Raw genomic sequence first — 12,301 nt, forward strand, 5'->3', positions numbered from 1 at the left:
CCCACTCATGTGTGTGCATGCACTCTGTCTCTGTCTCTCTCAAATAAATAAAATCTTTAAAAAAAAATCAATTGTGTGCAAGAAAAAATGAAAACAAAAAATAAAAATAAATCAAATATGTGTGTGCGTGTGTGTTTGCATGTGTGAAAATATGTTTTTTCCTGGGAAAGAGCTCATAGCCTTTATAACACTCTTAAAGGGGTTTGTGAACCTCAAACGTTTAAGAACTGTTCTTAAAGTTCTGGAACATGTTATGCAGATAGTTAAAGTCAGTCAAGGATCTGGGAAAAAAACAAAAACAACCTATAACATGAGCAACTGAAAAAGTCTGTCCTGCACTAAACAGAGTGAAAATCATTGAGGAGAAGATCTTAATAAGTAGGGGAAAATAATCTCTCCGTGGAGTTCACCAATGTGTGTCTTTTTTTTTATTGGAGAAGATACAAGTTTTATAAATGAAGTACTTACTGGTTCACCTTGGAGTCCGGGGAGCCCTGGATAGCCTTTGAGTCCCTGCAAGGTTAAAGGTGAAGACATGCTATGAACCGTAAGCTCATACAAGCCTAAAACTAAACAAAGGTTCTAAGTGCTTTTTTGTCCCAACTTTTGGTTTCCTCATCAATGGCTTTTTATAATTTATTTCTTATTGATTTTTTTATTATGAGTAATTGTATTATTCATTACTATCAACAAAAATGGCAGCATAGTATTAAATAGAGAATTAAAACAGCATCTTCTATATAAAGCTGGTATCCAGGAATGGATCTATTAAATCTTACCGAAGCTTTTTAAAGGCTGATTTTAGTTTATTATTTATCTATTATTTATTTTTGGAGAAGTGGGTAGGGTGGGAGGGAGAGGGAGAGAGAGAATCTTAAGCAGTCTCCATGCCCAGCATAGAGACCAACACCAGGCTTTATCAAGTCGTCTTTACTTTATTAACATTGAAGCAAAATGCCCTCGGAAGTAATCTATTGGTAATTACTGAAAAACTGGACCATAATCAGGCAGTTTCTCTAATCCAAATCATTGTTATCACACTCCATACATGACCTAAGTAAAATCGAAGAGGCTGCTCATAGAATGAAAAAAGGGGTTTTATAGGCCAAAAAAACTAGTATCAAAATTTTTTTCCATATACTAGAACTCAAATCAAATCTTTAATCTCCACTACTAATACCCAAAGATATAATACAGATATTATCCTTTTTCTTCTAGAAAGGTCTGAGCAAGATGAAAGAAGCAGAACAAAAGAACAGGAGGAAAGAAATAAAGGAAAACTTGGGAGTTAAATTGGTATAGCTCTAATCAACAATCAGTAAATCAACCTATGGTTTACTAGGTTTAGACATATTTAAAAAAAAAAAAAGAAAAAGTTCCTTTTCTTAGGAACCTCATAGAATTTCTGGGTGCTTGTGTGGCTCAGTCGGTTAAGCATCTGACTCTTGATTTAGCTCAGGTCATGATCTCAGTCTCCCATGCATTCAGCTGGGAGACTGCTTTTCTTCCTCTTCCCTCTCCCTCAAGCAAGAGTATGTGTATGCACGTGTGTGTGCTCACTCTCTTTCCCTCAAATAAATAAAAAAATCTAGCAAAAAGACAGAGAGTATCTCATAGGATTTTAAGAAAATTCTAACTAAAAAACTTAAATAATTTGAGCTCACAAATATCAAAAACTTGAAATTAATATACTGCCAACTGATGATAAGTTTTTAGAATTACAGACTATAGAATAATAGAGTTAAAGAGTCATTCAGGATTAATCACTGAGGGCTTTATCAACTTGTATTAATGAATTAAAGAAGAAAGTAATGCTTTGGCTAGACAATGAGGAAATTATAAGAGGTGTCTATTTGAAAAATAAGAAAGTGATTTAAGCAGCTTCTGAGATATTAAACTTACAGCAACGATAAAATGCTGAAGTAAACAGATCTCTTGGGAACCAGAGAAAAGACAGGAAAAACTAAGAAAACAAGGCTAGAGACTAATTTTTTTGTTACCTCTCTATTGTATGTAAGCATATTAGTCACAATGAGGTAACAAAAGTAAAAAAACAAGAGGGCAGAGGAAAAGTCCTGTCCTGTGGGAGCTTGGACCTTTTGTGTTTAGACTATTAAAAAGAGAACAGAGAAGTGGTCATGAGAAAGAAGGAGGGAAAAAAAAGAAGGGGGAAAAGGAAGAAAGGAACTTCATTGAGCTGTGTGCCAGATGATGTACCAGCCATTTCCAAATACTTCCATTGATTCAATGGCAATCCTACAAAGGAGTTATTTCCCCCATTTTTACAGTTAAGAAAACAGTTCTAAGAATTAAACAATTTGACCAAAAGTGATACAGGTAGCAAGGTAGAATCATGTCAGTTTGACAGATTTATCAAGAATGAATATTTTGTCCTTCTACTTATTCTAGATGCATGTAGTTTTCAAATACAGACTCATTCTCATCGATAAACACAAACATTAATTATAGATCATCAAGACAAATCAATCAAAAGAATTATATATCTCATAAACATGGTGTTACCAAAATCACTCATTTACCAACAGCATCTAATAGACCCAATGTTTTGACTCAATTTTGCTCTGAGTTTATACTTTTTTTGAGATAGCTAAATATCACCCTAATTACAAAGCACGAGACATATTGTTCTCAGTTGTTCAAGTGTTATGTGAGATTCCACAAGTAAAAATATTATCAGAGCTAAGTTTCTTCACTTTTTATAATAGAACATAAGAAATGTCTTCAGCATTAAGGCAGTGGTGGTGGCTCCCTAGGGTGGTATAGCAGCTCTAGGAGGGTGGGGGCTAAGAAGCTCCTGAGGAGTGTCAGGAGGATGAGGAACAAGGAGCCAGGGTAAGAGGCACATAGGTATAGAAAGTTCTCTCAGCCTATTTCCTTTTCCTTTTTTTAAAAAGTATGCGTTTATTTATTTACTTATTTATGTTTATTTCTGTGAATACTTGAGTCTAACCACATGCTTCCCTTTCTTTGGCTACCCGCTGTTTTTCTGACCAGAGTTTCTTCCCTCATCTAGCCCATGATGAAACAGTGGAGGTACAACTTCTTTTAATGGTTGACTAGACATGTTAAACATGTTATCTTCTGTATGTACAATTTCCTTTGAAGGGTTTGTCCCATATCCAGAGACTTTAATAAAGGGGCAGCAATAATAGTCATGATCTTTTCTTCATGATCTCATTCCTACTCCATCTCAGCCACAGAACCCAACACTTGAACTAAAGGAGACCAATATGAAGTCTGACCAGTAGCCAATGAAGTCACTTGGAGTAAAGAGCTTTGCCTGAATGGGGAACAAGTCAGGTGAGTCAAATCATTTTTTTAATTAGGTTAAACTATTTTTTAAGAAGGAAAGAAAAAATATTCAGGTACTTAGCAGTGGGGAGGGGGGCTGAATTTCCTTTTATTGTTAGCATTCTGTGGTTACTCGGGTCTATAAGAAAGTCAGTACTTTTTCTTTTTTTCTTTAATTTAGCTTTCATTGAATGAAAAACAAAGGCATATTCATGAGTCACTTTGGGCTTAGAGGCATAGGAAGAATTTAAATAAGACTGATGTATATATCAGAGAAAAAACAGATTCAGGCATATGATATAAAATAAAGATAGAGACTCTAAGATGTGTAGAATGGAAGAGAATGGGTCAGGTGAAAACTTTTATAGTACAGAGAAAGATAATTATAAATCAGATTTTAGAGGTAGAGTAAGAGATGGTATATAAGCTCCTACAGAGTTTTAATTGAAGTTTTTTATTTTATTCAATGTGGTATCTTCAGTGTTTAGAACAGTTCCTGGCTCACAGGAAGTGCCCATTAATTAATTTATGATGAAACTTGTATGTATGAATGAACTGATAGAAAGACTTAAATGGATTTGAGTTACTTGAGTAGATAAGAGATTCTAGTTCTTTTTTTTTTTTCTTTTAAAATTTATTTATTTATTTGTTTGAGACAGAGAAAGACAGGCTGTGGGAGTAGGCAGAGAATCTCAAGGAGACTGCCTGCTGAGCACAGAGCCTGATGCAGAGCTCCATCTCGTGACCCTGAGATCATGACCAAAGCCGAGATCAAGAGTTGGACACTCAACCGACTGAGCCACCAAGGCACCCCAAAAACAGATCCTAAGTATCTTATATTACATCTCAATTCTCTTAATGTTAAAATGAAAGGCAAGTAAGTAGGACAAAGAATGTCTTTGCTACTTTTTAATGTGATATTATTATATCTTTAATACACTGGAATTATTACCACTATCGTAGAAGGGCCTCCATTTATTTCCTGTATCTGTGACTATACTCCTTATTTATTTTCTACTTTAACAACAGTCTGTAAAGTTTTTGAAAGCAAAGAGAATAAGATCCTGGGAAAAATGCCTACATTTAAATTTTGGCATAGCTACAGTCTAGGGACCTAACATTTTATTTTTAAAAATCAGCTTATAGTATAGTCTTTTGGAAATATTATTTGAATCACTGTTTTCTATACTCAGATAGGAAGAATAACAAAAAAGTCCAGTAAATAACAACATATAATTTTTATTGGATGAATATATTGAAAAAAAACTGATGTGAACATATTCCTTAAGGTATGCCAATAAGAAAATTTATAAACTCTGTTTTTAAGCAGATTAAATAATAAATTCAGTAGACATAGTAGAATCAAAATCAGAAATATTAAGAGATGGGAAAGAAACAAATTTCAAGTTATTTATATATCTGAACTTGGCCCAAGTAATTAAAATTTTGGATACACAAATAAAAGGTTTATCCATAAAGAAAATAGTGGTACCATTTATACACAGGCCATCCTCATTTGGCATGGTACTAAAGGACCATAAAACTGATCATCCAAACTGAAACCATGCAAAGCAATATGAATTATGGGAAAAACTACAAATGTTCTGTGACTTTTAAAATTTTTGTCAAAATGTTAAAAATTCTGCTAGTTACAATTGTGTAGGGAAATGAAAAAAAAGTTAAACTAATATTTAGAGTACAGTGTAATTTAAAACATTAAAAACATTGAGAAAGTATCATTTCTTTAAAAAAATTACAAATAGTAGTTTGAATAGAGCTGGCCTTCTTGTATAAATTAACATACTGAGCAAGCATATTTTGTAAGCTTTGGCAAATTGTCAAACTCCTTTCCAAGTCTGGATAGACCTTGAACATTTTATCCTTTGTACTGTCGATGTCATGAAATAGTTCCAAAAGTTCTTCTACTGTGGAGCTTTCTTTGCTGGTGTTACCTCTGGGACATCTGTCATATTCATCACAACACTTTCCTCATTTATGTCAAAAAGTTAATCCTTCACTATGTTCCTCTGGCTGCATCATGTAGAGTCTCTCAAATAACAGCTATGTTCCAGAATCAACTATTTCATCTATAATTCCATTTGTTCAACTCTAATTTTAAGTCCTCTGTTATCGTACTCCTTTATTTTGCTGTACTCTCATCTTTGATGGTCAACTACACCTTTTGATTATCTATTTGTGTAAAATATCACATAGGTTTCTCATTGAGAGACAAGGAAGCAACACACTATATGCTTTGCTGTCTGTGCATCAACAAACAATCACCAGCAGACTGAATGAAATGATGTGACCGATGGTTGATCTTGATGCTTATCTATTATTTATGTAGTTTTTGTAATTTATTTTGTTTTGTAGGCTGAGGAGACCATAGCAAATTTTGTACCTTTTAAAATTAATCACAGTTAACCATTGTTGTAAGCAAAATTTGAAACACATTGCTGGGAGCCTGGTGTTACTTAATTAAACATGGTAACTGAAATCTGTATACATGGGAACCATGCAAAGTGAGGAATGCCTATATATATATATATATATAGCCCAAGTAATTATATATATATATAATAAATATATATATATATATTTATATATTTACTAGAAGGAAAAGACTTATACTTACTCAGATAAGGATTTTTTCCTATGTATGAGGAAGCTTTCCCTATGGTAAAAGACAGCTTCAGTATTGTTGCCCTACCATTCTATCTTGGCTCTCCTTCTATAGACTTCAGGTTTCAGAAAAGTAGAAGCATCCCTTTCTGGAAGCCACAAAAATTCCAAAGAAACTGGATAGTAGATAATTTGCCTCTGGCACTCCCTTTCTTAAAACGCTCCAGTAGCTCTCTATTACCTGATAAATAAATAGATATGAGTGATACATGATACAATCCTCTATAAGTTGACCCCTGAATACCCCTCAAGACTTACCTCCTGACACCTCCTGCCTCACACTTTATAACCCAGACACTAGGAACTGCTTCTTGCCTGTGAGCCTTTCTTTAACACTGACACCTGTGTGTTAGATGGCATACACAGGTCTACTAAGGACAGTAACATCAGGATAACTGCTGCTCATCCTCGATATGCAGGTCAGATGTTGCCTCATTCCCTGGTCCCTAAACTATCGCACCTTCTGCCCTTGGAAGTTTAGGTAACCCTCAACTATGTCCTATAATAACCTTTTCATATCTCCATTTTTGCCCTTGCAATGGCAAATTCACTTTTGTAATTTACTTTAGTGTGCTTTCTTTTATAGACAGTACACTGTCTAAGAACTGTTTACTCAAGTAAACTACTTGAAGATAACTATACCTTATTTACATAAGGTTTCCTGAATGAATTACAAGGCAAAAAGATACGACTAAAACAACTGTAGCATTCCAGAGTTAGTGACAGATTTTATCTCCAGAAGGAAACTGCTCTTTTCTTTGAGACCATTTCCCTGGGACTTTTGCTCCTGTCTAGTATCAAGAAGCTAAGGAAAGGTGGGCTAACCTTGTATATAATCATGTGAAAGGCAACATCGCTTAGAGATTAGTAAACAGGTTAACTAGTTCTACTCAGCCTACTTAAAATGGGTGAAATCCTGAAAAGAGGACTCAGGGAAAATAAGACAGGAAAGAAGGGGCATTGATTTGAAAAGCAGACACTAAGGAAGAAAATGACCACTAGGACTGGGTGAAAGGGCACAACCAATTAAACTTAGGAGCAGCAATGTTCAGTCACTGAGATATCACAGTGAATAAAATATAGTCTTTGCATATAAGGACTAGGTCACTAAGTCACTCATATATTTTTATATTTTTTATATATTTACATATATTTATATATTTTAACCATTGCTACTTTGCTATTGAAATCACTATTAAATTTCATTTCTCTGTAATATAACAGCATTAGATTAGGTAATTCCAACTTTCCAATGAAACTTGTCAAACACTATAGGACTCAGTGTAACAATACCTTGAGGAATACAGACAAAGGCCTCTAACCATGTTTTGGCCAAAATAACAGAGGAAACTATGGCAAAATTGAAAAACAGTGTAAGATGACCATAAAAAAAGGAAACCCTAAGCAAGAAATCAGAATGAGATGAAAATCAAGAACTGTGAGAATGTAAGCCCTTTTGGGGGGAAGGCAATATATTTCCTTAAGTCCTAAGAATAAGAAGTTTAATTTTTTTAAAAAACAAATAAATAGGAGGATCCCAGGTAAATGGAGAACTTGAGGGGATTCAAATTATAGGATGAATACCACACAAACCTCTCTATTCTACCTGCCTCTCCTTCTTGGAACATACTTCCCTCATACACACAGCAGACTTGTGCCAACTTTTGCCCCAAACTCCTCACAATACTGACCCACTAACCTTTATGCAGCACTCAGTTTTCACTCTGGTCCCATCAACCCTAATAACAGTCCTTCTCAATAATTTCTCATGGAGAAAAAGAGTATGATAAACTAATTCTCAAAATGGTGCTCCATGACAGATAACAGCTTCTTCTGAGGACACAGAATTTTTTTTTTTCAGATGTCTGGAAACTGAAATACTTTTAGCCAAATGAATTTATCCTTAATGTTAAAATGTCAATCATAAAAGCCAGACAGAAAAAAATATCTTTGGACACAGGAAAGTTTTCAGAGTCCCACAAATTACACCACTCTGGCAACCACTGACTTGCCTGTTGGGGGGCTCAGTAGGGCACCCACCGTAGGTACCTGATACCAGTAGGCCTGGCTCTCCATGTCCCCTCTGCATCCCCCCCATCAGTGGGAACAGGGGATTGCAGAGAAGATGGCCACAGTGGTGCCCACATAGCCCCTATGTAGCAGCATTTGAATTAGACTTTCAGTACTACACTTGGATTGGAAACCAAACCCAAATAAAGTGCAGTCTGCAGATTTTTACCAGGATAGTGGGCAAGTGAGAGGAATCTATAGAGATAACTCTATAGAAACAATAGAACTCTCCTTATTTTCCTCTCCAGGCACCCAATGTATGCCAATCCTGACTTTTTATTGTTGTTCTCATGGACATTCAGTATTTTAGCTCCTTAGCACTGTCCTTGCTTTAAAAAGATTATGAAAAGCCGTATAGTTTTTGATTGACTAATATATCCCAATGCATTCCCTTTAATACTTTCACTGCTCTTTTCCTTTCCAACTTCTTAAAGATATTTACTGTGTACCTCATATGTAATGGAAATTTTTTTAAATAATTGAAATTCCATTAAAACTAAGAATTCACACTGATTTGTAATTATTGCTAAAACCATGGTAGTTAGTATTTTTGATATCCAGAAAAATACTGCCATACATTATTCATAAAAATCTGTATTAAAATGTGTGCATTATATTTTACAATTGCCGTGAGTTGTATGTCTGTATGGTTAAGATGTGCTTAACTGTTCCCATCTGGTTTATCCTCTTGATCATAGAAAAACTGCTCCAATTGAAATCATTGTTAATGCTCTTACAATTTTAAATAGCAGACTTCCAATGTTAATATAGCAATTGATTGGCTATATTAAAAAACAATTTAAAACTCCATCTGGAGTCCAAGCTCAGAATTATGACTCTTGTCCTCCTTCCAGCACAGCATGCACTCTGGATCCAACTTATCTGCCTTTGGCACAAATCTAGACACTTAGTGGGAAGTAAAAACATACTTCAGTTCCTAGGAAAATAAGAGGACACGAAGGTGGTTCAACTGAGGCAGTATAACCAGTCAATCTGGGGAAACACAGTGCTTGTTAAGATGTTAATACTGGTTTAAAAAAAAAAAAAGAGTCAGGACAAGAGAGATTTAAAAAAAAAAAAGGAAAAGAAAGAAGCAAAATAGACTCTCTGAAGGTGAAAAAAAATTGCTACTGATTTATTCCCTTCATTATTTCTCTCAATATTACTTGTGCTTTCAGAATGTTTTCAACATCAACCTTCTGTTTATTTACCTCAAGAGTTTTCACGAGCTCTCACTGTGTTCCATGCAACTTTTTTGCAGCCATTTTCAAGACTGCTTGAGTACAGCTTATATTAAAAGAATTTTAGTATTTCCAGAAGGTTCCAGCAAAAAGGAATAATGAAGTCATTATTATCTGTCATCCAAAACTATATCTGTTCCCTTGACTCTCATGAAAAACAAGACTTTACTTCCTCTTGCATACATGTCTGGGACAGTGAGAAGTACTGAAATACACATCTAACAAATATTAACTTAACAAACTAATTAGTGGGGTAGCAGTATTTGAAGTTGATAAGAGAAGTTATATGCCAAACAGGCCTGGATGTGAGTCCTAAATCAGCCAATTAATAATTCTGTGGTCTTGGGTAAGTGATTTATACTAAACATTCTGTTTATCTCAATAAGGTTTGTTTTGGGTTTTTGTTTTTTTTTTTAAAGATTTTATGTCTTTAGTTATTTGAAAGAGAGAGAGAGAACATGGATGTGTGTATGCAAATGAGTCAGGGCAAGGGCAGAGGAAAAGAGAGAAAGACTCAAGTAGACTTCATGCTGAGCACGGAGCCTGAGCAGGGGCTCCATCTCATGACCCCGAGATCATGACCTGAGTCGAAACCAAGAGTCGGACCCTCAACAACTGAGCCACCCAGGTGGCCCACAATGAGTTGTTTTTAAGATGCAAAGAAACAAGGCTCAGGAGAGCAACTGGAATATTGTACATAATAAAATAGCTACTATTGATATTAGCATAATAAATGTAATAATACTTCAGAAAATAGTTTAATAGACAAAAAGATGGAATAGACTCCATATTAATCAAAACCCAAGTATCTTATTTAATTCTCATAATATGTAAAGAATAGTTAAAAGCACAGAGGATTCTAGCAGTAAGTTTCTTCTCTAAATCCTGCCATAATTTTGAGTGACCATGAGCAATTCTCTTAAGGTCTCTGGGCTTATCTTAGATTTCTCACTTACAAAATGAATAACTTCAGTTCTCGTCCTGACATTCAGAATTCACCTAGCACTAACTCTATGGATAGAAATGCAAGGATGAAAGAAACATGTTACAGCTAACATGAGCCATTATTCTAGGTTCTCCTAGCCTGGATCCTGTTTGCAGAGAAGTAAGCTAGAATGACTTAGGTAGTTCAGAACATGAGCCAAAATCAGTAAATTCCTTAAAACAGCTCATGATTTACCTAAACATTTTACCTAATAATTAGTCTTGCCTTTTCCCATTCTGTAAAAACCACAGTAACAGCCTATCAAGCTCATTTTGAATGTACTTCTTCTGTGTATTCATTTTAAAACAAGACATGCACACACCGTGATAGAAATCGTCCCAAGACTGCTATGTGGAGAAATAATTTGGTTTAGATTGACTCCCTATGTCCTTTCCCCAAGAATATTTATTTTTTTAAAATCTGAATATGATTTCTATTAATAGCCATTTATTTAGAAAGAGGAAAAATCCTCAGAAAAACTAAAAAATCATTTCAAATGTTTCAGCATTGTTCCAAACTACTATCAAATCATAGTAAACCATGAACACTTCATTTAACAGAAAGTAATTTTGTTTCTAAATATTTTCAATTTAGGGCACCTGGGTGGCTCAGTCAGTTAAGCAGCTGCCTTTTGCTCAGGTCATGATCTTGGGGTCCAGGCATGAGCCCCCACATTGGGCTCTCTGCTCAGTGAGGAGTCTGCCTCTCCCTCTCCTTCTGTATCTCTCTCTCACTCTCATTCTTACTCTCCTACTCTTGCTCTATCTCAAGTAAATAAATAAAATCTTCAAATAAATATTTTCAATTTTATCTCTAGAGAAAACTGAGATACAGCTGCTATTTGATCCCTGGTTCCTATATCAATTTTAACAACAACAACAAAAAGGCAGATTTTAAGTTTAAGAAATCATTAAGAGGAAAAGAAGTCTGTGAAAGATAATTTATAACCCGATTTGTTTAAAATAGTGCTGGATTTCACATTACTAGACTTACACAGACCAAAAAGCATGTATTAGTCTTAAGATAATCTGCTTTAATGGTTAAAATTAGCCTTTTCCAGTTTATCTCTATAGACACTTCTTTATATATTCTTCTACACAATAACCATTCAACCTTTACTTAGAGTTCCTTTTTCTGGATTGCTGATTTCATGAACCACTGGCATCATTTAACTTTGGAAAGTAATGATTAGTTTTTCTGTCATATGCAGTATCAATCTTCAGGATGAAATAACTGTATATTTAAAAGCAAATAAAATAGTTAAGATAATTTCCATGAGACTGTCTCTATTTGATGCTATTCATCCAAACAGTTTCTTTAGAGGTATACTTAGTGGTCAGGGGTATACTAAGTAGTATTAATCAAACAGATTCATGACTATCTATATCAAGACCACTTTTGTTAGAAATGATCACTCTCGGGGCGCCTGGGTGGCTCAGTGGGTTAAAGCCTCTGCTCAGGTCATGATCCCAGGGTCCTGGGATCGAGCCCCGCATTGGGCTCTCTGCTCAGCAGGGAGCCTGCTTCCTCCTCTCTCTCTGCTTGCCTCTCTGCCTACTTGTGGTCTCTGTCTGTCAAATAAATAAATAAATAATCTTAAAAAAAAAAAAAAAAGCAATGATCACTCTCCAGTTTTCTGACTCCACAGGAGCAAACAACAACCTCAAAGAAATGATCAGATTCTAAGCACTGTCTATGATGAAGATTAATCTGAAGGCCATAAAAATAAGGATAGTGGAAGAAAAAATACAATATGAGATCAAAATCTTTCTCAATATTTTAACATTCAGCCCTTTAGCAGGAGTTATGAAGAAAACAAACAAGGTCAGATTTCTAAAACCAGATAAAGAGCTGATGGCTAACAGTTATTAGGGCTTTGTTTAACACTTTTTGTCTGACACTCCTTGTCTGACACTGTATTGCATGGATTATCTCATTTCTTGTTCCCCAAACCTCCTTATGAAATGGGTAGTATTATTTCCACATTTTACAAATGAGGCGATTGAAGGGT

At 35.0% G+C, this 12,301-nt stretch overlaps 1 protein-coding gene across 5 annotated transcripts in view; it reads right to left on the reverse strand.

Moving 5' to 3' along the window:
* The window catches only part of COL24A1 (collagen type XXIV alpha 1 chain), a 395,660-nt gene that overhangs the window by 311,895 nt on the left and 71,464 nt on the right, over positions 1-12,301 (reverse strand). For all 5 annotated transcript variants that reach the window (XR_006383188.1, XM_044238615.1, XM_044238616.1 and 2 more), the window contains one exon: positions 469-513. Coding sequence is in view for 4 of the 5 variants with exons in the window: in XM_044238615.1 (XP_044094550.1) it covers positions 469-513 (45 nt within the window). In the remaining variant the exon portion in view is untranslated. The remainder of the gene's footprint in view (positions 1-468; positions 514-12,301) is intronic.

The sequence above is a fragment of the Neovison vison genome, chromosome 2 (assembly GCF_020171115.1).
Source record: "Neovison vison isolate M4711 chromosome 2, ASM_NN_V1, whole genome shotgun sequence".
In the NCBI taxonomy this organism is placed as follows: domain Eukaryota; kingdom Metazoa; phylum Chordata; class Mammalia; order Carnivora; family Mustelidae; genus Neogale; species Neogale vison.